Genomic DNA, 27,339 nt, shown 5'->3' with positions numbered 1-27,339 from the left:
CGGAGTCCCTCATACGTCTGTGAGAAAACGGGTCTTGAAGGGCAGTATAAAAGCTGGTGAGCCCGTGTGAGGATTCAGCATGTGACCTTAGTCTTCTTAGAAGGGTCCTTCAATGAACTAAGATCAAGAGCATTGAGTCCATCCCATCCTACAAAAGCGTAGGGAGGTGGGCACTTACTAGGTCCAATCAACAGATTGTAAAGGGTCAGTTTTTGTTGCTATTTTGTTCTTTGAAATATCTTTTAAGACAAAGTCTTAAAACATTTTATTTGAGGGGTACCTGGGTGGTTCAGTCTGTTAAGCACCCGGCTCTTTCTTTCAGCTGAGGCCAGGATCCCAGGATCGTGAAATTGAGCCCCACGGCAGCCTCCGTGCTGAGCTTGGAGCCTGCTTAAGACATTCTCTATCTCTCTGTCTCTCTCTTTCCCTCTCTCCCTCTCTCCCCCTCTCTTCCTCTCCCTCTCTCTCCCTCTTTCTTTCAAAGATACGTGTGTATTTTTTTTTAAACCATAACCTATAGATTTCACATTCTGTTTTTGACATGGAGTCTGTAACTGTCTTAGTAGCGGAAGGGATATTCGCCGCCCCGCCCTCTTGTCCCCACAGTCCTGCCCTGGTGTCTGGGAGGCCTGTGTGTCTCCTTCCTCACCCCTCTACGTGCCTGTCATTCTGCAGGTCCCGGGGAGTGGTCTGCCCTCTAAGAGCCGTTCCTGACTTCCCCAGCACTCCACGGTGGCAGCGTCTTTGTACCTGCAGGAGTGCCCTCCAGCATGTCAGGCCACAGTCCTGTGGGGAGTGACTGTGTGCAGTGGGCCTCCCACAAGTGGAGAACCCACGGCCTCCTGGAGTTGCTGGGGGCGATGGCAGAATGGTCAGCAAACAGGCTGCACGATAAATGTGACACAGAAATGTTTGACACAGTTGGGGAGCTGGCCGAGGCCGCACACGAGGAGTGACATTTAAGCTGGGGCTTGAAGAATGTGTCCGAGTGTGCTGAGCACTGCTGGGCTTAAATGTGCGGCACGAACAGCGTGGAGGACAAGGGGCAGTAAGAGCTGAAAGAACACGGCCTGCTTGGGAAAATGCAGCTGGTTTGAATAATTAGATTACGCTTGTTGAAGCATATAGATGTTGTCTAGAGTGGAATAGGAAAAAACTTGTCGGGGAGTTTGGCACCAGATTTGGAAAAGCTTTGTTTGCCTTGCTAAGGAATTTGGACTCTGTCCCTAGTAACCGTTATCTGGGCTGCTTCTTAAAAACACAGTTTCCAGGTCTTCTGCAGTCTACGGAGACACAGTCTTGTTAGTTAGGGCCTAGTAACCCCCTGCTGAATTTTATCTGCACCCTAAGGTTTAGCTGCTGCTGCTATAGTCAAGGTAGTGTCGGGCAAGATCGTGCAGCTGAGCAGCAGTGTAGGAAGACTTAGGTTTTGGAAAAATACTGTTGACAATAATGTGGAGGACATGTTTGAATGGCAGACTTACTAGAGCAAAGGAGCTCAGTTACAAGGCGAGCCCCGGAGCGCAGGTAAGGCGGTAGCAGTGGGAATTAAGACATTGTGAAGGTCACAGATGACCTTTGTGTTGTGGGATACCGCGGTCTGTTCTCCAGTCTCTTCTTACTCTGCGCATCCGCGGCATCTGACTGGTTGGTTATGCTGGCCTTTTTGAAACTTTTCACTCACCTGGCTTTTGGACACCTTGTATGTTGGTTCTCCACCTGCCTTTCTCCATCTCCTTTACAAGCCCCTTCTCACCTCCCCAACATTTAAACATCGGTGTGCCTGGGTGGCTCAGTCAGTTGAACAGCCAACTTCAGCTCAGGTCATGATCTCACGGCTCTTGAGTTCAAGCCCCGCGTGGGATTCTCCAAGCTGACAGCTTGGAGCCTAGAGCCTGCTTCAGATTCTGTGTCTCCCTCTCTCTCTGCTCCTCCCCTGCTTATGTGCTCGCTTTTGCTCTCACTCTCCCTCTCTCTCTCAAAAATAAATAAACATTAAAAAAAAAAATCAGAGTGACCCAGTCACGGTCCTTGAACTTCTCACCATCGGCAGCCACTGCTGGGTGTTTCACCCAGCAAATGACTTTAGGTACCGACAGTGCCAAAACTGTCTTCACCCAGAGCTCTGCTCTCAGTCCACAGGCTTCTGGGCGTCTCTGCTAGGATGCCTTGCCGGCACTCCATGTCCACATGCCCAAACCAGAGCCCGTGGCTTCATCCCGTCCTCCCTCCAAAACATCCTCTTCCTCCAAGTGAGCAGCGCTTCCGCTCTGCAGGTGCTCAGGCCACCCGCCACAGAGCTAGTGGTGAGGCCTCTCACAGTCCACATTCAGTCTGTCTGTAGTGAGTCCCCCTTTAGAACTTTGTCCGGAATCTGACCCTTTCCTACCACCTCCTCTAACGTGAACCATGGCGAGCGACCACCGTTTCTCTCCTGGAAATGGTCCCCTGACTGGTCCTGCCCTGCTTTATCCGACCCTGCCTGCCTCCAGTGTGTTCCCCACCCAGCCTTCTGACTGGTCCTCTGAAACCGCGCTGTCCAGGGTAGGCCTTAGCCACCTGATCACTTGAAATGTGACCAGTGGAGTGGAAGAACTGAAATTTCAATTTTAATTGATTTAAATTGAAATAGACACACCTGGTTGGGGCTAGTGGCTGCGGAATGAGTACTGCAGAGGTGGGGCTGTTCTAGCATCACAGAAAGTTAAGGGTGAATCCTGTCCCTGCTTTGACCTCTCACAAAGAGTACAAAGCCAGCTCGCTGCTGTGGTCTTTGGTGCTCTTGGTGACCTCCCGCCACCTCCACCCGCCACTCTGCAGTCAGCTGGCCCCAGCGCACCAAGCATGCTTCTAGAACACTCTTCTCCCAGATTGCCATGCGGGTCCATCCGTATTTGCCTCAGATCTCTGCTGCAGAGAGGCTTTCCCAGGCGGGGCTGTGGACAGCAGGGCACCCTGCCGTTGCGGGCCCCACCCCCGGGCCTGTGCAGATGTTCACGGTGGCCGGTCTGTGTCTGCTTTGTTCACTGCTGGATCCCGAACATCCACAGCTGTGCAGGGGCATGCATTTTGAGTAAATACGCGTCAAGTCATGGGAAGATGCATTTCAGAATGATTTAGAAAGTGGAATCTTGTGAGGAAAAAACTTAGTCTAAGAGACTTAGAAGCCGCCAATCTCTTTATGACCAAAGTATCTGCTGTGCTTGGAAAATAAAAGTATTTGTGTTCTATACTTTTGAGATTTGTTTAGCAAAATGTGGTTAACATTTATTTGATGCATAATGGGGGCAGAATATTAAACAGTGGAAACTTCAGTTTTTTCAGATGTTTTTCCTAACATTTCCATATTTTAAAAAACAAAATTGGTGGGTAGTTTTTTTTTTCTTTTCTTTTCTTTTCTTTTTTTAAGTAGAGGCAATATAATAACCACACTGAAAGTTTGGATAATGGAGAAAAAATTCTTTCAGAAACCCCCAAGCCAGACGCAATGACAGGGATTATTTTTACAAAATCCCCTATTCAGACTGTTCATATACACGCATGCTTTTCCCATAATGACATTCATGGTCACTCTATCCTACTGTTTCATGCGTAATATTTCCCCGTTACTACGTAGTCTTGTTGATTGTCCTTAATGAAGACGGCATAATGTTCCATCACGTAGACTTACTTTGATTTCCTGGGACATTCTCTTCTCCCATTATTGGATGTTAAACTATTTCTAATTTTTCACTGTTCTAAATAATGCAGTAGAGAAACCCACATACTTAGATCTTATCTGCAATCCTTATACATACATCTTTTGCCCACATTATTTTCCAAATTTAGTTGTTCAGAATGAAATTTATGGGTCAAAGTACATGAACACTTAAGTTTTTTGATAATATCAAATTTTACATCCATTTTAACTGCCTTTGGGGGCAGTCAGTATTCAACGTGAACATAGAAAGAAGACAATGAAACTCATCTTTAAGATTTGTTATAGATATTCCAGGCCTTGGGTTTCTGCCTTGCCTTTTTCCTCCTGTTACTCAACTATTCAGAAAGTAACTTATTCTGCCAGGCTTTTGTCTTGCTTTAAATTGCTGTCATTTTGCACCTGCAGTGCTTCGTTAAATGCCGCATTGACTCCAACTAGATCGTCCCTTTCTCCAGCCCAGCTGGAGATTGAAGGGCTTTTAAGCCAGAATAATTAACTCCCTGCTACAGGAATGTGCAAACCTGCACTTTAATTACTCTGCATCCCAGGGACGAATAGCCATTTGCCAGGAGCCTAGTGGTGCTTCTCTCTGGTCCTTTTGTATTCACTGGAGAAGGACAGTGCGTGTGCAGTCTGGGGAAGAGAAATCTTGGGCAGAGCTAGACGGAAGTCCTCAAAGTGCAACTTTTATCGTTGTTCTGTCAATTCATGGCACATATGAAATGCTGCATTCAAATTAAATTTAAGGTATAAAAATACCTTGTGTTAGCATTTCTTTCTTTTTTAAAAGATTTTATTTTTAAGTAATCTCTACACACAACTTGGAACTCGAACCCAAAACCCCAAGATCAAGAGCCAGCACACTCCACCCACTGAACCAGCCAGAGGCATTTCTTTATAGTCTTTCTGTATCTGTCTTTAAACAATATAGTTTCATTTTGCTTTTTTTGCACTTTTTCACAAAAACTTGCAGATTATAGCCTTCTCTCTCTCTCTCTCTCTCTCTCTCTCTCTCTCTCTCTCTCTCTCTCCTTTTTCACTTGATACACTTTCTGAGATCTCCCCGTGTTGATTTGGGCGGTTATGGTTCATATAGTACTTTACATGAATATGCCATCGTTTATCTTTTCCACTACCAGCAGACATTTGGGTAGTTTCCAGGTTTCTGCTATTAGGAGCAGCGCCGCTATGAAGACTCCTATATTTGTCTCCTAAGATGGATTTGTTTCCGAGGGTACTGGACACACGCAGGTTTTACTCCGAATGGTAGTTTCTGTAGCTAATTTCAAGTGATAGGAGGTGGGTGGAGAGAATGGGCTCTTGGCAAAGGATGTCCTACAGTCTCAAGACTGAAGAGAAATGGGTGGATCAAGAGGTCAGCTGATTTGTTCAGTAGAGCTTTTAGAACTGAACGGAGAAGTGGGAAGAAAGGAGAGCTCAGATAATGGCTATTTATTTTGGAGGCCAGCAGATTGGAAAACAAAATAAGCAGAGTAGATTTCCCATGAATCATAGAATCCTTTCCCTTTGGAAGGGAAATTAGAAACAATGCCGATGGCCTAGGAGCACCACTGTCCCATAAAAATATAATACAACCGCCATAATGTAATTTCAAGGTTTTGGTACCCACATTAAGAAAGATGAAGCAATGGGGCACCGGGGTGGCTCAGTCTGTTAAGCGGCTGACTTCAGCTCAGGTCATGATCTCAGTTTGTGGGTTCAAGCCCTGGGTCGGGCTCTGTGCTGACAGCTCAGAGCCTGGAGCCTGTTTCTGATTCTGTGTCTCCCTCTCTCTCTGTCCCCTCAGCCCCCTGCTCAACCTCTGTGTCTCTCTCTCAAAAATAAATTAAAAAAATAAAAAAAAACGATGCAATGGGTAAAATTAATTTTAACAATATGTATTCTTTAAGCCAGTATATCTAATTTATCATTTCAACCCATAATCAATGCTTAAATATTATTGAATTTTTTACTTTTTTTTTTTTTTTAAATACCAAGTCCTTCATTCAGGCCATAAAACTGGTGCAGAGATGGGGCACCTGGGTGGCCCAGTGGGTTAAGCATCTGACTTCAGCTCAGGTCATGTGAATTCGAGGTCTGTGAATTCGAGTCCCACGTTGGGCTTTGTGCTGACAGCTCAGACCCTGGAGCCCGCTTCAGATTCTGTCTCCCCTTCTCTGTGCCCCTCCTGTGCTCGTGCTCTGTCTCTCAATAATAAGTAAATGTTTAAAAAAAAAAAAGTAAAAATCTGGTGCAGGGGCACAGTACACTGTGGTGTGCTCACCCTGAGCTCACATTTGTTAGGGGTCCCGCTGTTAAAATAGAAAATCAAACAAATATTCTCATTGGTTGGCAACACTCAGCATCTCTTAGAGAATAGGGAAGAAAGAGCTGGGAGAACCATTCCTTTAACCCCAAATACTTCCGCAAATGATATCATTGATGGCTTAAGTGAAAAGTGGCTGCGATCTTGGAAGAAGATGAGTTGGTGAGATCCAGACAAGAGTCTAAAAACTAGAAAGCCTCAAAAGGAAAGGTCGGCAGATATTCTTGAGAATGTGGCAGAGACTGTGAACCAGAAGCGTTCATAGAACGCTTCTGCTAAAAAAAAAGATACACTGGGAAGACCTAGTGGGTCTTCTGATGAAAGCTTTCTGATGACTCACATTTTAAAGGGGTATTTTCAGAAGATGGAACGTGAGGGTAGCAAGCAGGGATGGGTATGTGTGCAAGTTGGCCTGGGGGGATTACAACATAAAACAAGCAGAGGCTTGCAAAGCAATAGGCAGGTTGAAAGAGTCTTCAGAATTTGGTTTGGTGCAACCCGGTGACTGGGAGAAGAATCACTACTTTGGATGACTTGTATGTGTATTAAATGATTAAATGAAAATCAAGTGAGAATAAACTTTGCACTGCTTTTGTGATCTTCGTTAAGAATAAAGTTGTTCAACCAAAAAGGTTGAGACGGATTAAATCCTACACAGAGAAACAAGTTGCGACAATCACAGAGCCTTTCTGTGATCTTTGAGGACTGCTAGGGACCTTTAAGGGGAGTGTATTAATGACTACTCCGCTCTCTTGCACAAATCCTGAGTCTTTAAGACAGGAGGATGGCATGTGGGCCCAAAATATCCCCTTTACTACTGAGAAAGCTGATTCTAGAGAATGTAAGCTTCCTAATACTGAATTACAAACTTAGCCAGTAGTCATTGGAATGGGACGACCCTGCGTATAGGTTTGCTGCCAAGAACAAAGGGCAGGAGGCCCAGGGAGCAAGGCAGATGCTGCTCTGTGCGGAGCCTCAGAGCAGGAGGAGGAAAGAGGCACCCTCCCCTACAAGGAAGTGAGGAGAGTGGGGACGTGTTTTTAAACAACTTTTGAAACAGTAAGGGATATGCTTTTTAAATACTGATGAACTGGGGCCAATTCTAGGCACTAATAATCTAGACTAGACTTTGGTAATCTACACTAGATTATCAAAAAGATGGCTTTTTGAGCACGTGTGATAGCAAATCAAGAATCATAAATTTGCTAACAAGTCTTAATTCATTTTATTGATCAGTTTAAAAATAGTGGATTATAAGAATGATATAGAAATCTCTGTTTTGACAAACCGTTTTATAAGCTGTCTCTTTGTTTTAGACAAGATGAATAAATATAAACTAAATGCTAAATTAGTTGTATTGATTAGTAAATGATTGACTATTCCCAGCTGGATCACTTTCAGTTTGGAAAGAAGGTTTTTTTTAATATACTTAAAAAAACTTTTTTTAATGTTTTATTTATTTTTTGATACAGAGAGAGACAGAGCATGAGAGGGGGAGGGGTAGAGAGAGAAGGAGACACAGAACCGGAAGCAGGCTCCAGGCTCTGAGCTAGCTGTCAGCACAGAGCCCGACGCGGGGCTGGAACCCACGAACGTGAGATCTGACCTGAGCCGAAGCCGGACGCTTAACCGACTGAGCCATCCAGGCGCCCCCTTAATATATTTTTAAATGTTTTTTTTTTTTATTTTTGAGAGATAGAGAGAGATAATGGGAGCAGTGGAGGGTCAGAGAGAGAGGGAGACACAAAATCTGAAGCAGGCTCCAAGCTCTGAGCTGTCAGCACAGAGCCCGATGCGGGGCTCAAACCCACAAACTGTGAGATCATGACCTGAGCCGAAGCCGGACGCTTAATACTGAGACACCCAGGCGCCCCTGGAAAGAAGTTTTTAGGGACATGCTACTTACTAGGTTATTCTCTGCTCTATCAAGTTCAACATCCCCATCAGTGACTAGATAGGGAAACACAAACTGAGAATAAGTGGAATAATAGGGTAGGAAAGAATTTGGTGGTGTGACGGTTGATAAAATGTACTATTCATGGGGCGCCTCGCTGGCTCAGTCAGTGGAGCCTGGGCTGTGAGTTTGAGACCCACATTGGGTGTAAAGATTACTTTAAAAAAAAGTTAAATCTTTAAAAAATTAATTGTGTGGTACCTGGCTGACTTAGTCAGTTAAGCATCAGACTTGATTTCAGGTCAAGTCATGATCTCATGGTCTGTGGGATCCAGTCTCATTGCAAGCTCTGCACTGACAGCATGAGGCCTGCTTGGGGTCTTTTTTAAGGTTTTATTTTTAAGTAACCCCTATACCCCATGCAGGGCTCGAACTTCCAAAGTCAAGAATCACATGCTCTACTGACTGAGCCAGCAAGGTGCCCCCAAAAGCTCTTATAATCTCACTGCTCAGTCGTAACCATCATTAACACTTTGGTGTATTTCTCCTGATCATTTAATATTTTTCACAGATATTTTTCAAGAAAAGCAATCAATGCTTGCTTTAGACCTATTAAGATTCTTTTTACAGTATTAAAAAAAAGACTTTAGTAAGTTCTGAAAGAGTCCTCTTTTTTCTCGTTAGGTTTCTGCCTCAATGCTCAAGCAGTTTCCCAACAGTGGCCTGAATCCAGGTCTTTTCAATGTGGGGCCCCAGTTATCTCCTCAACAAATTGCCATGCTGAGCCAGCTTCCACAAATTCCCCAGTTTCAGTTGGTGAGTAGCAGATTTTTTTCCTATAGCTAAAAAAATATTAATTTTTTTTTCCCTTTTAACTTTGGCTTGCTTCATTTTATGAGTGCTTAAGGGTTAATGTATCTGCTCAGTTGGAGGTAAATGGGACCAGTAGACCAGGAATTTGGTCGTACTTCCCTCCTGGACACTGGATTCAGCGACCTGCCCTCAGATGCACCACCCCCTCCAGTGTCTCAGTCTGTCCGGCTTAGGAAGCTTGGCTCCTCTCTCTCCTTCCTTGTTTTGTAGGCATGTCAGCTTCTCCTGCAGCAGCAGCAGCAGCAGCAGCAGTTGCTACAGAACCAGAGGAAGCTTTCTCAAGCTGTACGCCAGCAGCAAGAGCAGCAGGTGCGTGGGGTTGGAAGGGTCCCTCTAGTGCTCTGCACGGGGGCCGCCTCTGTGCTTACCCTCCGGCCGCAGAACGCGAGCCCTGCGCAGTCTTTTCCTGGGAGGCTCAGGGTGTTGGCTTATCATGTGTCCGTTTTCCCTCGGCTTGCCCCTCGCTCCGGACCCCTGGCCTCCAGCTGGCTCGGATGGTGAGCGCTCTCCAGCAGCAGCAGCAACAGCAGCAGCCACAGAGGCAGCCTGGCATGAAGCACTCGCCCTCTCATCCCGTTGGGCCCAAGCCACATCTGGACAACATGGTACCCAACGCTCTGAATGTGGGGCTCCCAGACCTTCAAACCAAAGGGCCAATACCTGGATATGGTTCTGGTAAGTTGTTCAGTAATGAAAACCACCTTAAAAGGAAAAATCTGCTTGTCCTGTTCTGAGCCTCTGGTAGGGTTTGGTCCTATGTCACCCTCTGTTTTCACAGTAGCCACACAAGATAGATAAATATTCGTATCCCTGCCTGACAGATATGATGCCCTAGAGCTTCCGTAGTGTAGATCGAAGAGCCAGGCTCCACCTTTTCTGGGTCCAAAGTGGTCTTTTACTGTTTATGAATGGCAGCCCATTTTTCTACCACCAAGAAGTTTGAAAAGCAAGTTAAATCGTGTGTACGTGCTGTGTGTGATACGCCTGTCTGATGTTACAACCCGTTAAAATATGTCCGCGCTGAGGTGTTTAGTTCTACTGATAAAATTTCCTTCTCGTGAGAAAATGGGGAGCTGACATTAAACTTATAAGGCAAACTGATAAAATTCTTCTGATATTAGTATTTCATCCGATTTAAATAGAATTAGCACAAGTAAGGTTATACCCTTGACATTCATCAAGAATTTGTTGGCAGGCAGATCATAGCTCCTTCAGAACTTGGGAACATGTTGTAAACAGAATCCAATCAGTGAGGCAACAGTGACTTAAAAATAAAATTTAAAAATTAAAAAGGTACCACACACCACAGCAGGTTTCTTCTCAGAATGGCACAATTTAGATTTCATTCTGATAAAGAAGATACTGTTCTGTGCAAACTCAGAAATAAAATCAGTGCTCCCAGGAAGCCAAGGGATCCTGGACACATGGCCCTGCTCTCTGCTCTCTCTCTGACGTGCCCGCTGCAGCGGGAGTCCACTTCCTGCTGGGTGTCCTCACACAGAGGACAAAGGCACACGTGAGCAGGGGAGGGAGAGAGAGAATCCCCAGCTGGCTCCAGGCTGTCAGCTCTGAGCCTGACGTGGGAGTCGAACCCACGAACCACGAGATCATGACCTGAGCCCAAATCAAGAGTTGGATGCTCAACCAACTGAGCTACCCGGCGCCCCTTAATCTTGAATAGTTTTAAGGGAATTAATTTCCAGATCATCAGCTTCCACCAACTGCACTGTTTCTTTAGAATGGTGTGCCTGAGGGGCACCTGGGCGGCTCAGTTGGCTCAACATCCACCTCTTGATTTCTGCTCAGGTCATGATCTCTCAGTCCATGTGATCAAGCTCCATGGTGGGCTCTGTGCTGACAGCGTGGAGCCTGCTTGGGATGGTCTCTCTTTCTCCTTCTCTCTGTCTTTAACCCCCCCTATAAAGTATATAAACATTTTTTTTAAACAATAATAATAAAATGATCTGCTGAGAACTGACTTAAATTCAAATTAACCTTTATTGGGGCATCTGGGTGACTCATTCAGTTAAGCTTTTGACTTCAGCTCAGGTCGTAATCTCACTGCTTATGAGTTTGAACCCCACTTTGGGCTCTGTGCTGACAGCTCAGAGCCTGAAGCCTGCTTCAGATTTTGTGTCTCCCTCTCTGTCTCTGCCCCTCCTCCACTCACACTCACTCTCTAGCTCTCTCTCTCTTTCAAAAATAAGCCTGTTTAAAACTAAATAGATAGATAGATAGATAGATAGATAGATAGATAGATAGATAAAATCCTTGAACCACTTGACATGAGGGAAGACTGAATTCTCCACGTCTCCTGGCTTACAAGGCACGCCCATCTGGGATGTAGAAGTCCAGGGTGCCAAGCAAGGGGGAAGCCTCCCGTAATGACTAATGAAGGTGTCAGTACCTCTGTGTTTCCAGTCTTCACCTTCTTAATCTTGTTATCTGTTAAGGTTGAAGCCTAAGAACCTGGGTATTTTGGTTTGTGTCGAGTTGTGAATTTAAACACCATATATGATCATAAAGCAGGGCAACTTTGCTTCTTCCATCACTTCTTGTCAGAGTGCATGGGTTTTTTTTATTGTTGTTGTTGTTTTTGAGAGACGGAGCAGGAGCCTGAGCAGGGGAGGGGCAGAGAGAGAGGAAGACACAGAATCAGAAGCAGGCTCCATACTCTGAGCTGTCAGCACAGAGCCCAGTGCGGGGCTCAAACTCACGCCTCGTGAGATCGTGACCTGAGCCGAAGTTGACGCTTAACTGACTGAGCCACCCGGGTGCCCCTGAATGGTTCTCAAAGTAGAGCCCGGTGGTGCAGAGCAAAGTGAGCATCTGGAATCCCCGGGCAGCTTTTCCACGTGCTTAAGTGCACATGGCCCTTCTTGGCACTTGTCCCCTAGAGCATGTCTTAAGTGGAAAGGAAAGTACCTTTGAACAGCTTGAGCAATGTGGGTTAATCACACAGACTCTTAAATACATGGTTTTCACAATTTATCAGGTAAAGCCTATGAATAAACCTTTTATATGCTTTCCTTTAGGCTGGGTATTCATTAATCAGTTAGTTATTAAAAACCTAACACCATGATGTATTTGTTTAGGGACAGTTCTTACAACATCTTTGATATTTTCTGCCTTTTATTAAAAAGTAAAATTGGGGGGGGTGAAATTATATGTTGGCTGAGAATCTTTTAGTTTTTAACAGCATACCTTCTCACTTATTTAAATATATAGAAAATTAATCCCATGATGTCGTATTAGCTTGGTGTTATTTGTGATTATTGTACTGGAGGCATAACTTCCTCACGTTTGTAGGATCAGAATTCACTATACACACATACATACATTTCCTTAAGAAATGTCATGTTTTTTATCATACTGCTCTTTCAAAGTAACTTATAAATTTAACTATGTATTAGAATCTAAGGAGAAAAAAGCATTGACTTACTAATTTATTTACATTTGATAACTTACTAAACAATGGATACATTTTATTAGGTCTTTATCGTGTTAATTGTGATCTGGCCAGTTACAATCTGCCTTATGAGATGCATTTTGCAGGTTTTTTTACAGTTAAAAATTTCCTTAATTCAAGGCCGCCTCAGTGGTAGGTTCAGGCAGTGGGGTATCCAGATCTTGTTTTTGGCTCAGGTCATGATCTCATAGTTTGTGGGATTGAGCCCCAAGTGCTTGGGATTCATTCTCTCTCTCTGTCTCTCCCCCCCTCAGACATGTATTCTCACTCTCTCAAAATCTATAAATAAACTTTTAAAAAATTTCATTAATTCATATTATGGCATTTATTTGAATTGAAAAATACATTTTGGGACTGAAAGTAAATTTACTTTGGCTGCCTGATTTGAATAAACTAAATCTCTAGCTATAAGATTTTGATGAAAATATATTTAAAGCATACAGAGGGATTAGATTTTTTCAAAAATTAGATAGCAAAGATGTAATGAAATGAGTAATATTTCAATTTGCCTACTGCTGAGTATTAAACTAAAAAAGACACGTGTAGGCTAAAGAGGAACAAGCATAATTAAAAGCAGGGTGCCTCAGTGGCTCAGTCAGTGAAACATCGGACGTCGGCTCAGGTCATGATCTCACCGTTCATGAGTTTGAGCCTCACATCAGACTCTACAATGACAGTGCCCTCTCTCTCTGCCCCTTCGGGGATTCTCTCTCTCCCTGTCTCCCTCCCTCTCTCTCTCTCTCTCTGCTCCTGTTCACTTGCACCCTCTCTTTCTCTCAAAAATAAACACATTTAAAAAAAAAAGAATAAAAGTCTCTTAAGGCCTAATAAAACCACTTTGTATATTTTCTCAAAATTAAAAAGTTTAATGACTTTAATAATTGCTTCACTGACCCTTAACTAATTGGGCTTTTTTCCCAAATAGATGGTTTCTAATTCTCTGCTTTTAGCAGAACTGAGTTGTCTGGGGATAATGATTTATCTACAGTTGTTGTAGTATCCGTGTCATTGAGCTGGGGGGGGGGGGGGAATGTTTTAACCAGACTCCTTCTTTCCCATCTAATTACTTATATAAGATTTCTTGGTGCTTTTTGGAGGAATTTTTTAAATAGGAATAGCATGAACTCAGTCTCATACCTACTCATTCATAGGTATCTGAACCAATTGAGAACTAAAGTCCCTTGTCTTATTAGAAAATGTACTTCCAAATAAAATTTTACTTTTCATGTTTAAAATTTATCCAAATTTGGGGGGGTGCCTGGCTGACTCAGTCAGTAGAGCATCATCTCAGGATTATAAGTTCGAGTCCTGTGTTGGGTGTAGAGGTCACTTACAAATAAAAAAATCTCAGGGCACCTGGGTGGCTCAGTTGGTTAAGCGTCCGACTTTGACTCAGATCATGTTCACACAGTTCATGAGTTCAAGCCCTGCCTCAGGCTCCTCACTAACAGCAAGGAGTCTCCTTCGGGTCCTTTATCTCCCTCTCTGCCCTTCCCCTGCTTGTGTGTGCTCGCGCTCTCTCTTTCTCAAAAATAAACGCTAAAGAGAGAGAGAATGTGTTACGTGAGCAACTGTGGGTACGTTCTTTTATAGTATATTTTTATTTTAATTATTACAAAAGCACTAGTTTGTTTTTCTAACCTTTAATAAAAGGAGTAACAGAAAAGAGAACTAATTTAGTTTTATTTTTTTAATATTTATTTATTTTTGAGAAAGAGACAGAGAGGGACAGAGTAGGAGTCAGGAAGGGGCAGAAAGAGAGAGCGGAGACATAGAATTCAAAGCAGGCTCCAGGCTCTGCCCTGTCAGCACAGAACCTGACGCGGGGCTTGAACTCACGAACCGTGAGATCATGACCTGAGCTAAAGTCAGACGCTTACCCAACGAGCCACCCAGGCGCCCCAAAAAGAGAGCGAATTTAGACAGAGAGCATGAGGGAGGGAGTGGTGAGGACAAGTTACCTTCAGAGAGTGTCCTCAAGCAGGCGACCCCAAGCCATGTAGTAATGATGAACATAGACCATGACTGAGTGTGTGGCAAATAAAGTAATCCTGGCAAAGACAGATAAGGTGGGCCAAGGGTTGGATTGGTAGGAATGATAAGGGATGATGTACTGGGGAGATAAATCCCTGGGAAGAGCAAGGGGTGTCTTATTTCTGTTAGTCCCTTTGCTCCTCCCAAAGCCTGGCACAAATGAGGCTTTCCATAAGTGTGCCTGGAACTGAATTAAACAGCTGTTTGCGGGGCGCCTGGGTGGCTCAGCCGGTTAAGCTTCCAACTTCGGCTCAGGTCATGATCTCACGGTTTGTGAGTTCAAGCCCTACATCGGGCTCTGTGCTGACAGCTCAGAGCCTGGAGCCTGCTTTGGATTCTGTGTCTCCCTGTCTCTCTGCCCCTCCCCTGCTCATGCTGTCTGTCTGTCTGTCTTTCTCTCTCTCAAAAATAAACAAACATTTTTAAAAGGAGGATTGTTTGATTTGGGTTCAGGCTCTGTTGGTGAACTGGAGAATTACAGGGAGGCCACTTGGTGGACTGAGGAAGTTTGGTTTTGATGAAATAGCAAATACAAGACAGTCTGGGCTTACGAATAACCTTGGAGTTTACAAGTCATGCCAGTTACTTCAGGACGTGGAAGGAGGCCCCTGAATCACGTACAGCCTTGCATAGATTCTTCCTCTCGTGGTTTTGGGGTTGGAGAATGAACCTTTCAAGGCACTTTTATCTCCTCTTCTCTTCACACTCCTCTAGTATTTCCTTACCAAACTCTGTGATTCAGTTATGATGCTACCATGTTTTGGGGTGTTTGACTCCTAGGTTCTAATGAAGAAGATGCCCACTTTACTTGAGGTTCAGATGGAATTGCTCAAACTGTCCCTCTCCTACCAGGTAGAACTCTTACTCATTTTCTTCGCTTTTTGTGTCACAAAAGGACTCTAAGCATCTGAAGTTAGGGTTAATTCATTGTGTGTTCTAAAGAAATTTCAGAGCAACTTTATTTTTATGTTTTATTTTTTGAGGGAGCACGAGCAGGGGAGGGACAGAGAGAGAGAGAGACAGAATCTGAAGACAGGCTCCAGGCTCTGAACTGGAGCCCGATGTGGGGCTTGAACGTACGAACTGTGACATCATGACCTAAGCCGAAGTCAGACGCTCAACCCACTGAGCCAGCCAGGTGCCCCAGAGCAACTTTAAAGAAAAGGAATACAAGGAATGATTCCTTACCTTCTTATTAATCCTCATGTTCTTCGTTCTGATCTTCACCAGAATCCTGGGTTACTTTCAAAAGCTCTTCTTCCATGAATAGAACCAAGCTCTCGCATAGCCTGGGACCCCAAGCACCCTGGGCTGGTTTTCTCTGTCAAGGTAGAGGTGTTAATTCCCCAAGGAGCTACCTGCTTGGGCCATTAAAGCTTCTGTCAGAGAAAACCCTGAACCTCCAGTCTTGTTTCATTCCAGCTACATAGAGGAAAAAATCTTAATCTCTTCTTTTAAAAAATCATTTAGTTTGAAATTATCTCTAGCATGTTCCAGGAATTTCTGCTCCCTGCCTGCACCCTCCGTGTAATCACATGGACTAGTAAAGTCGCTTACAAGCAATGTGAAGAACAGTTTTCTTTATATTAATAGCAATATTTTAAACAGGTCAAGGTGTTAGGAATGATTTGAACTTGTTTATTATGCTTTTTATTGGGTTTTTTTTTTCCAGTTTTTTTTTTAATATTTATTTATTTTTGAGAGACAGAGAGAGACAGAGCACAAGTGCGGGAGCGCCAGAGAGAGAGGGAGACAAAGAATCCAAATCAGGCTCCAGGCTCTGAGCTGTCAGCCCAAAGCCCAATGCAGGGCTCGAACTCAAAAACTGTGAGATCATGACCTGAGCTGAAGTCGGAAGCTTAACCAGCTGAGCCACACAGGCGCCCCTATTATGCCTTTTTAAAACTGTCTCTGACAACTCAGAGAAACACAGGGAGAAAACGTGACCTGGACCCTCATGGGATTTGGATGAGTGGAACTTCAGAGCCACTGAGGCACTACCAGGTGGTCGCAGAGTCAAGTGGGTATAGCGAGGAGTCTGACCTGGCCAGAGTGACACATCTTCTTGACTAAGAGTAGATGAGCTTTTGACTCCTGAGCTTTTTACACGGGATGGCTCTTCTCCACTTCCCGTAGTCCATCCTCATTTTTACTGTGGTTATCCATTTTCTTCCCCTCCTCTGTTTCATTTATTTCAGTGCTTTATTTTATTTTTATGTTAAGTATGTTCTGACCCACACAGTGGATGGTGGGGCTCGTGAGACCCCATCAGCAAGCCTTTCAGGCTGGACCTCCCCTGTCCAGCCCTGTGCAGCGGGAAGACGTTACCCACCCACACTCCTACCAGCAGCCTGGCACCCGGGGCTTTCGTGGGGCTCCTGGCAAAGTAGACTCGGAACCTCTCCATCATTGCCTGTTTGAGCTATGGACTCTTCATCACTGCATAAAGATTTCTTCCAAACTGATCTCTTAGATTCTGCCTAGACCTCCATGTACCCCATTCCTACATGGCCAGTTCTTTTTCTAAGCTACAAACTTAGTTATCTCTTTCTCTCACTTGTTAAAAAACTTTATCTCCTGTCTTAGACAAAAAGGCACAGAATCCTCAGCCTGATACGTAAACACCCCACATGACACAACTCATTTCTCCCCCACCTCCTGCCACTCTGCTCCACTTTCTCCACTGAGCACCCAAGTGCTTTGTCATCGATCAAAGTTTTGTATTTGGTATCCTTAGCTTATATACCTTCCATAGGCCCTAAATCAAATGTTCCTTCTGCAAAAGCCTTTCCTCCCCCAGACACCCTCCCCACGCCTCATGACTGTTGTTATACGATGTTAGTTTGATGTGTCGAGATTGCCATCTGAGTTGACGAATCTGTCTGGCACAAGTGTTAGCTGAATGAGTCAGTAAAGACACAGGTGCACTGAGATGGCCATAATTGGATGGCACTCCTACACATTTTCATACCTTAACAAAGAGTTATTGCTTTTTTCTTCTTTCTTTTCTTTCTTTCTTTCTTTTTTTTTTACTAAGCAAGAGCAATGGTGAGCATTTTAAATTGAAACCTGATTTTTTTTTTAATATTTATTTTAGGGGGGGGAGGGGCAGAAAGAGATGGGGACACAGGGAATCCAAAGCAGGCTCCGTGCTATCAGCGCAAAGCCCGATGTGGGGCTTGAACCTATAAACTGTGAAATCATGACCTGACATAAGTCTGATGCTCAGCTGACTGAGCCACCCACATTCCCCCAAAATCTGTTTCTCAGTGAAGAAACTTCTTGTGGATTTGTCTTTAAATGACAAAGGAAGCTATTTGTGGGTTCTACCTCAGATCTCTTGATTACTGATACTAGAAATTCATCGATGTAAAACGTGATTCTGTGTTTTAGGCTTCAGCTCTGGCGGCATGGACTATGGCATGGTTGGTGGGAAGGAGGCTGGAACAGAGTCTCGCTTTAAACAGTGGACCTCCATGATGGAGGGACTGCCCTCCGTGGCCACACAGGAAGCCAATATGCACAAAAATGGTAAGAGTGGCAAAGCATTGTGAGTTAGAGGCTTTCAGCCCTCAGCGGCCTTGTGACGTATCCTGTGAAATTATTTTAAAGCACAAATACTTAGCTTTTTCTTAATGTCTTGATTTCCCCCCACAAGTCCTGTGATCACCTATGACAGGAAGATTGGGGTTGTATGTATTTCAAATTATAAAAAACCTAAAATGCCATTTAATTAAGGGGAGCAAAATTTCCCACCTGTAATGGGATTAAGAGTAGTAGCAATGAACTTAAGTACCCATGGATAAGTACCCATTGGCTGAGAGAACAGAACCCATTTTTTTGAGGTGTAAGAAATCACAACAAATATATATCATGTTGGTTATTTGAACCCTTTAATCTCCAAAAGATGACTAATAGAAGAGTACATGAAATTTGAACTTTCCACAAAGCTTTCTTGTTCTCTATGAATTATAGTGTCTGCAAGATAGCAGGTAAGGGCAGCGAGGGCCTTGGTTTTGGATTGTGGGCCTTTTCATCTCCGTCCTTCCCTGTAAATGCTTCTCCATTTCCCTGTAAAACAGATAAAAAGTCTTAGAATCTTCCTTCGGCCTTTGTTTTGTTCAGTGTTTATTTCATTTGACAGTAATTCACCTGGACTCACCTGTGCCCTTGAGAGCCGAGAATAAACAGTTGTTGCGCTGCTCTGGCCGCCGCTCCCCGGCAGGCCTCGGCCCCACCATTCGGAAGACTTTCAGGGTTCCTTCGTAAGCCACTCTTGAATGTGCCTGCCCGAGAGGTGGTAAAGTGGCCCCGTGGAGCTCTTCCCTGCGATCTCTAAGCATTATCATTTGATTTCAGGCCATGAAATCAAGAATGATTTACGGAAACTATAAGCTCTGTCTCTGGACTGAAAAATTCAGGCCCAGCATCTTTAGCCTTGGGGACACGCCCTGCTCCCTCGGCTGATGATTCATCAGGTCCCTTTGTCTCCAAAGACACGATAGGTGCATGATAATAAAAACAAGTGCCCCGTGAAAGGATATCTTAAAGCTAAAATATCCACTTGCCTTTTCAGAGCTTCTAGATACTGTTTCCCCCATTTCCTTAGCAATCCCCATGGTAGTCACGCGCTTCATTTTCTACGATTCACTATAACGTGCCCTTGAGTCAGATTTCTGCCAGTGGCTCCAGGAAAGCAAAGGACTTCTTTGCCAAGCTTGGAAGGTGGTTTTGATAATATTCCTGGTGGGCCAAACCAAGCAGATTATTTTAATCAATATTTACACAAGTATGTTAATACATCATCCTGGAAATAATTTTATCTGTTTATAAACATCATCCTAAGGGTAGATCAGGTGACACAATGCAGCATGCGAAATTCATTTGAGAAATAAATAGGGTGGCCACGAATTTAAAGTGAAGCTCATTTTTGGTTAGGTTAAGGAAATTTGAAGCTTTGAAGGCTTTTTCCTGCCTTGTAGCATATAAAATGCCTAAGAAGGGCACAGACAGCACTGCTGAAACGCTGTCAAGAAGCAGTTACAAAGGATCCGCTGTCCTTCGTGCGTGGGGCCGCGGGGCTCCCCGCTGATCCCGTGCTGGCAGAGACCGCGGGCGCGAATTCCATCTCACTGCTTTGGAATTCAGAGCGATCGCAGATGCTTCTCTCTGCAGTGGACACCCGCTATTTCCAGAGTTTCTTCTGGCTAACCGAGGTCTGATCAGCACGGAAGAACTCAGGGTGGACGGTGGCAGGACGAGTGTAGTGAAAACACTTCTCAGGCACTGCAGATTGTGTGGTATTTTTCCTGTTTCTTATTCTTGAGTCATCAGATAGCAACTGAGGATAATGGTGTGATTTGCAGTCGGTCAGAGTTTCGTTAATTTCTTAAGACCATGACATTTTAAAACGGAAAGGAAGATTGGAGAATGAGTGTGCCTCAGTGAGAACCGGAGAAGCTCAGAAAGTGAAATGAATCGTTCCCAGCCATCCTGCTTATGAGTTATAGACCGGCTCTCCAGGGCGACCTCTTGTTCCAGAGCTTTTTTTTTTTTTTTAACTGCATAGACAGAAGACTGTTTTTGCTGGGTGTGAATCAGTTTCCTCTCTCTCCTCAGGCGCTATAGTGGCCCCTGGCAAGACTCGAGGAGGGTCACCGTACAACCAGTTTGATATCATCCCGAGTGACACGCTGGGCGGCCATGCGGGTCCCGCTGGTGATAGCTGGTTGCCTGCCAAGTCTCCACCCACAAACAAGACCGGAAGTAAACCCGGCAACGCCAGCTGGCCTCCAGGTGCGGCGGGCTTTGTCTGTGCGCCGTTTGCCTCTTAATTCCGCATCTCAGGCTCTGAGCAGGTTGCTCCTGCCGGCCAGGTCCTCGGGCACTTTACTTTCTCATTCGGTAATTATTGCCGGGTAAAAGCAAGGTGTGCGCTCTGCCGTGGGAAGACGGGGTCCCTGCTCCTTAGAGTTCAGTCAGGAAGGTGAGGTGTGGACACGGATTACTTACAAGGCAAGGAGCCGTGAAGAACACTGTATGGACACAGATAAGCTGAAAGAGGTCAGGGGAGTGGAATCTGGGTCGAGAAGCTTGACGCCGGAGCCAGACTTGGGATTCATCCCCGCACAGGACGCCTTGTAACATGGGTTCTTCTCAAGTGTCCATTCAGTGGACTCGTTCATTCATGAAGCAAGTATTTACCATCAGTCAGGCTCAGATCTGCAGTGGTGATAGGGTGAGACGATTTTGTTAACTTTTCCCCTCTATTTATATTTTAATTTAAGTAATCTAGTTTCATTATAGAAAAAATTGTCATTTAGTAACTCAAAAATTAAAAATTGGTATAGGTCTTCCTGAACCTCTTTCTGTACTGGAATATTTGTGGTATGAATATGTACAGTTTCGTTCCACCACAGAAGACTCATGTAATGCATATTGTTTATTATACTATATTGCTCTCCCTCATGATTGGAAAAACAAAAGTTTGTTAATCCCATCACAACTTTAAATATGATTTAAATTAACAATAAAAAAAATTATAGGGGGCGCCTAGGTGGTTCACTTGGTTAAGCATCCAACTTTGGCTCAGGTCAGGATCTCAGGGTTTGTGAATTCGAGCCCCACATCGGGCTCTGTGCTGACGGCTCAGAGCCTGGAGCCTGCTTCAGGTTCTGTGTCTCCCTCTCTTTCCCGTCCCCAACTCCTACTTGGCCTACCTGCCTGCCCGCCACACAGACCCCCCACATACACACAATAAGTGAACATTAAAAAATTAATAAAAAAAATTATAAGCACTTATACATATTTAGAGCCTTATCACAGTAAGCCATATTCTTCCTGGTCTTTCTCCCTGGATGTTCCACGAAGTCATGGTCATTTGTACTGTATTTTCTTTTGTTCATCGGAGCCCATTTCCAGTGAGATAATGGGAAAAGTCACTTATTTCCAGTGCCGATTTTCTCCCAGTTTGTGTCCTGGATGCCTGGACAGTTGTCATGAGCACCAGATTACTTCCTCCTGGCCTCACTGCTCTCGGGCCAGAAGCTGACGGGCTCTGGCTCACAGACGCAGAGACAGCGGGAAGATCGGCAAGCTTGATAGCACACAGGTGCTGCTGGCACGGTGTATGTTCAGGCTGAGATTGTGATTTTTAATTTTATGATAAATGTTTGCGATAAAATAGCTTCAGTATTCTACCTTCCACAGATCTATTTCTTGTATCAAAAACTAACTTGAGGAGCCCCTGGGTGGCTCAGTCTGTTAAGCATCCAACTTCAGCTCAGGTCATGATCTCATTTGTGGGTTCGAGCCCCACGTCAGTCTCTGCTGTCAGTACAGAGCCTGGAGCCTCCTTCAGAGTCTGTGTCTCCTCTCTCTGCCTCTCCTCTGCTCACACACTGTTTCTCTCTCTCTGAAAATAAATAATGTTTTAAATTTTTTTAAAAAACTAACTTGATTGTATCATTTTTAAAAAATAACCTACCTCTAATATTGCTTCTCCTTGTTTCAGAATTCCAACCAGGAGTGCCATGGAAAGGTATCCAAAACATTGACCCTGAATCTGACCCCTATGTCACCCCAGGAAGTGTGCTGGGGGGCACAGCCACATCTCCCATTGTAGATACTGACCACCAACTTCTGCGGGATAACACCACAGGTAAGTGAGTGAGGTGTCCTCAGTGTTCGTTCAAAACCCAGCCTTTCAAAAAAAAAAAAAAAAAAAAAGAAAACCCTTGCATTTCATATTTGTCAATCTGTGCCTTCGTTTGCACCTGCTAATCTAATAACCAGAAAGCATGAAAATGCATAGCTTTTCAGTTTGGTTTTTTAAGATATACTTTAATCTTCCATGGAAGGTTAAATCAAATACCTAATGTTGCACTAGTTATACTGACATCTGTCTGCAGTATTTTCATCTTGTTCCTCCCGTGTCACCCAAAGGGTCTAATTCTTCCCTCAACACCTCGCTGCCTTCACCTGGTGCCTGGCCCTACAGTGCCTCTGACAACTCCTTTACCACCGTTCATAGCACTTCAGGTACAAGTATGACCTGTTTGTTTCCCTTCGGCTAACACTTTTCCATCAGGTTCCCTTTTGCAAAGGAAACGAACATTTATTTTTTACAGAATACTCCAAAGTTGAAGCGCGAGGGCAGCATAAATGGAAGCACCCCTCTTGTGCTGGCCGTGTTCTCAAGAAGCTAGTCACACAGAGATAGGATGGGGCGTGTGGCTTTAGCACAAGGCTGATGGTGACATAATTGCAGGGAGCTTGTGAGGATTGAGAGGACGGAGGTCAGATCTTTGGGCCATAAGTGCTTTTCTTTAACCAGCCTGCCAAAGAGAAGAGACGGGGAGGTCCAGCCTGTTATTCCTAAGCAACCAATTCTAGCTTGCTTTTCTTTTTTTAAAAAAAAAAAAAAAAAAAAAAAAGAGGCCCTTAATTCTACTAACAACATTTGTTGAGTTCCTTGTATTGTTTTTCTTTTCCTAAGACAATAAGGAATGAAAACTTAATGGATATAATAAAACCTTTGAAGTCATTGACTTAACACAGACCTTATAGATGGGTAGAGAGAGTATTTGTAATCGGCACCTTGCTCTTGCGAAAGTTCGACCCCATGCCATCAGAGTCATTAAGGCTTCTGTTCTGGGTCCAGGCACAACCCGTGAAACAGATCCTCAGCTACCTTCTGAGACACAGTGGTTGAATGGCCTTAAAAATTGTCTTGTCTTCTTTTTTTCCCCCCACTTCTGTGTCATATCAACAGGGTCACGATAACCTGTCATTATTGAGTGCTCCTGCAGACTAGGCCACATGCTGAGCCTTCAGCATGAATCCTTCCCTCACCGTCACCAACGTCTGTGAGGAGGTCCTGGTCCTGTAGGACATCGGGGTGGCTGAGTCAGTTAAGCGTTCGACTCTTGGTTTCGGCTCGGGTCATGATCGCACAGTCTGGCTGTGCTGACAGCCTGTAGCCTGCGTGGGATCCTCTCTCTGCCCGTCCACCCTGCCCACGCATGTGATCGCGCACACGTGCTCGCTCTCCCTCTCTCTCTCTCTCTCTCTCTCTCTCTCTCTCTCTCTCTCTCTCTCTCAAAATAACGACGATGACAAGGAAGGGCTGATGTAATTTGCCTCAGCTCTGAGTGCATGTGTAAAGGAGCCAACTCAGAAATCCATGTTTCGGGGCACATGGGTGCTCAGTCGTTTAGGCAGCTGACTTCGGCTCAGATCATGATCTCACATTCGTGGGTTCGAGCCCCGTGTTGGGCTCTGTGCTGACAGCTCAGAGCCTGGAGCCTGCTTCAGATTCTGTGTCTCCCTCTCTCAGACCCTCCCCTGCTCACGTTCTGTGTGTCTCTCTCCCTCAAAAAAGTTAAAAAAAAAAAAAAAAAGAAAGAAATTCGTGTTTCTAACCACTACCCCACATTATTCTTTTTGGGGCTTTTTTCTTTATATGTCAACACTGGTTTTTCACTCACCTCTTTTATTCCAATAACTGCCCGTATCTCCAGTTGAGCCATTTTATCTTTTGTCTACAGTTGAACATTCACCTGAGAGCTGAGTCACCCCAGACTTGTCTACCTGAGTGTATACTTCTCTGCCCCTCCCCTACGGTGTCCTTCCTCCCTAAGTTTTTTGGGTTTTTTAGTGATGCTTCCAGCCTCAGTGGGTTACAGAGTCTCCAGATTTTCTGACTTGCTGCCCGAGTCAAAGCAGTGAGGGTGTCTCCCAGGGGGTGTATTCCGCAGCCACATCTCCTGTCCATTTCTTCCCCATCCTACTTGCTGTCACCCAAGCTGAGACCCAGGTGTAAATACTACATACACATGACAATCTACTGCAGGAACCCCGGGGAGCATCCTCGTCAGCCTCCGTCCTGCCTTCCTGGCCGTCTGTACCTCTTAAATGGGATATTGGTCTATATTCTCCCGTCTCTCTGAGCCCATCCATTTTTTTGTTTTTTGTCTCTGAATGAGAGTGTGAGCAGGGAAGGGGCAGAGAGAGAATCCCAAGCAGGCTCCACACTGTCAGCACAGAGTCTGGTGCGGCGCACAATCCCACGAACCATGAGATCATAACCTGAGCGGAAATCAAGAGCTGGACACATAACCAGCTAAGCCACCCGGGCACCCCCAAGCCCATCCATTTGTGTAAATCCTTCCAGACCTGTCTTTGCAAAGGCTCCGACGATGGCCTACAGTGTCTTCTCGGTGTGTTGAACATGTGTGGCGATGCGTGCAGCTCCCAGTTCTGTTATTCACCTGTTCTGTCTTCTCATGTGAACGTGAAGTTCTCGAGAATACCTGTATTGCCCACAGCACTGATTTGAAGTATAATAAGCCCCTAGCAGGTGTTTGCTGATTTTTTTCCCCAAGATCTGTTTGAATGTTGGGGCACCTGGCTGGCTCAGACAGTAGAACATGTGACTCTTGATCTCAGGGTTCTAAGTTCGAGCCCCACGTTGGGTATAGACATTACTTAAAAATTTTTTTTAAATGTTTGACTTTTGATAGCTTAATCACAGTCAAGAAAATTAGAAGTTTCTAATGTACTTTCAGCCAGTGAGCATTTATAGAATAGTTTTGCTAAGGTTCACATTCTACTATACCTGTAAGACTAATGGTTTTAGGAAAACTTCCCTTGAACAAATCTTCCCTTTCAGGTTGTGTTTGACTAAGAAAGTAGCAGAGAATTAGTTACCATTAAATCTTCAGTTCATGCATTGGAGATTCAAAGTAATAGTCATTGAAAATTTTATATTTAGTGTTTTTGTATTGTTACTCTCAAAATGTATACTATGTTTAGAATATTATATGTATACACAAAATTCATGTAGATTGACAAAAGTGACCTATCTAACCTTATTCCTTCCCTAATTTTGTCTTCTTTGTAGCAAAGTTCCCTGATTACAAATCAACATGGTCCCCAGATCCCATAGGACACAACCCCACTCATCTCTCCAACAAGATGTGGAAAAACCATATCTCCTCAAGGAACACTACACCGCTGCCCCGCCCGCCTCCTGGTCTGAGCAACCCCAAACCGTCATCTCCCTGGAGCAGCACAGCACCCCGATCGGTCAGGGGGTGGGGGACACAACAGGACTCACGGCTTGCCTCGGGTGAGACGGACCCGCCGAAAGGAGCCTCGTGGTTCAAACGCAGGGGACTTACGTTAAGACAAAAAAAAAGACACATGACAAAATCCTCACGAGAGAGAAATCCTGGTTGTCTGGTAGAGGAAAGGGTGTCTCTTGAGTAGAAAATTGCAGTTCAGTCTAGGGCAGAGGTAGCCAAGTGCTCGCAAGGGACGGATGAAGGAAAAATGACAGCCGGCAGCCGGAGAACATTAGGAGGTGTGAGAGCGCACGGGCTTATAAGGTCCGGGGGAAGAGAAGCTGGCCATGGAGGGGCGGGCTGCAGGAGGTTGGAGGGAGCTGTGAAAGAGACGACTGTTTACCAAGGGAGATGTACGGGGCCTGTGTGAGAATGTTTTCCACGGCTTTCTGAGTTTCTTTATTGCTCTTCCTAATGTTTTTCTTCCGGTTGCGCACAGCCTCTACCTGGAGTGATGGTGGTTCAGTTCGTCCCAGTTACTGGCTGGTTCTTCACAATCTCACTCCACAGGTAACCTGCTTCCTTGTGATTTTTGAGACAGGATTTGACTGTGTTAAGAAAGGGACAATCAGGTGTTAAGTGTCAAAGCTCATTAATTTCCTGCTTGCTGCTAAGAGGTCCAGCATGCAGGGTGAAGCCTACTCCTGAATGGGGATTGTTGGCCCAACAAGGCTTGGGGCTCCGTGTCAAACATTTTTATGCTTCATAAATAATTAACCATCCATCTCTGCGGTAGAGGAAATCTGTCAGTTTCATAGCTTAAAATGCCACATGGGTGCTTTCAATTTTCCATCTGTTACTCTCTTCTTTGTAGATGGCATTGCTAATTTGCTCTCTTCAGAACATGCCCTCTGGGTTGTTTTTACAGTGATGGGTTTCATTTGCCCCAAGCCAGTCTGTCTGTCACCTTGTTTGCTTGATAGCTGACATACTTGGGGCGGTGTTATGTTGAACACCCACAGGAGATCAAATGAGCCCACTGAAACCGGGCCCTTGACCTTCATTTGGACTTGACAGCACAACCTTTACAACACCTTGTTAAAAGGAGTCAATTATGCCTCCCTTCCTTTGACATATAGAATGAATTTTCTAGCATTTAATTCATAACTGGATTCATGCACACTTTAGTAAGCCAGCGTTTTTTAGAGTGTTCCCATGGGATGTTAATAGGTCTCCGGCCTAATATGTTTGGAACATGTACTTGATTAAACAAAATTAAGCAGCTTTCTTCACTGTGAGACTTCTTAGATTCTTTAACATGCTGATGTGTATTATGATCCTCTGTGGAGAAATATAGCTTCTCCTAAACTTAGTGCCCAGTGAACCTGTTTGTGGGCAGTGAGTCCAGGGTTTCTATTTAGGGTACAGGTTGAGAAAGGCAGTTTCATAAACACAGTTAACATGAGGAGGAGTTTGGGTTGGCTCTTAATCTCCACATCAACTCAGCTAAAAGCCCCAAGTGGCTTTTTTAAGCTATGGATCGGGTGAAGGTATGAAGATTTTGTATGACCATATTCAAGTCTGTATATGCCTCATTAGACCATGACAACGTTCTAAAGTTGTCCCACCGTGTGGTGGGTATGTGGTGAGGACGAGAGAGGCCATAAAGGCCATGCTGTGTTGAAAGGAACTTGGACAAGCTAGCTGGCTGTTCACTCCTGTTTTATCCTGTGAAAAATAGTAAGTACATGTGTGTATGTGCATAATAGGAATCTAGGAGTTAACTGTGTATTAGAAAGATCTGATGAGTTTTAAAACTCAAAACTACCTTATAGACTAATCTCGATCCCCAGCTTAGAAGATGGTTAATAGGGCAAATCTTTGGAACCTGGATAAACGTACTTTTTATCACCTAAGATTTGTTTAGAGGGCGTCTGTCCTGAAAGGTCCCTTGTGGCCCACACAGACATGCTCATA

At 44.6% G+C, this 27,339-nt stretch overlaps 1 protein-coding gene across 1 annotated transcript in view; it reads left to right on the top strand.

The window, feature by feature from the left end:
- Nucleotides 1–27,339, top strand: part of TNRC6B (trinucleotide repeat containing adaptor 6B) — an 81,458-nt gene that overhangs the window by 31,863 nt on the left and 22,256 nt on the right. The window contains exons 11-19 of the mRNA XM_029955408.1: nucleotides 8,605–8,736; nucleotides 9,004–9,102; nucleotides 9,279–9,468; nucleotides 17,690–17,827; nucleotides 19,916–20,092; nucleotides 21,810–21,956; nucleotides 22,241–22,336; nucleotides 25,200–25,427; nucleotides 25,862–25,932. Coding sequence (XP_029811268.1) covers nucleotides 8,605–8,736; nucleotides 9,004–9,102; nucleotides 9,279–9,468; nucleotides 17,690–17,827; nucleotides 19,916–20,092; nucleotides 21,810–21,956; nucleotides 22,241–22,336; nucleotides 25,200–25,427; nucleotides 25,862–25,932 — 1,278 coding nt within the window. The remainder of the gene's footprint in view (nucleotides 1–8,604; nucleotides 8,737–9,003; nucleotides 9,103–9,278; nucleotides 9,469–17,689; nucleotides 17,828–19,915; nucleotides 20,093–21,809; nucleotides 21,957–22,240; nucleotides 22,337–25,199; nucleotides 25,428–25,861; nucleotides 25,933–27,339) is intronic.

The sequence above is a fragment of the Suricata suricatta genome, chromosome 10, assembly GCF_006229205.1.
Source record: "Suricata suricatta isolate VVHF042 chromosome 10, meerkat_22Aug2017_6uvM2_HiC, whole genome shotgun sequence".
Lineage (NCBI taxonomy): Eukaryota > Metazoa > Chordata > Mammalia > Carnivora > Herpestidae > Suricata > Suricata suricatta.
Note: the sequence above shows the minus strand (reverse complement) of the source record. Positions and strands in the feature narration are given on the sequence as shown.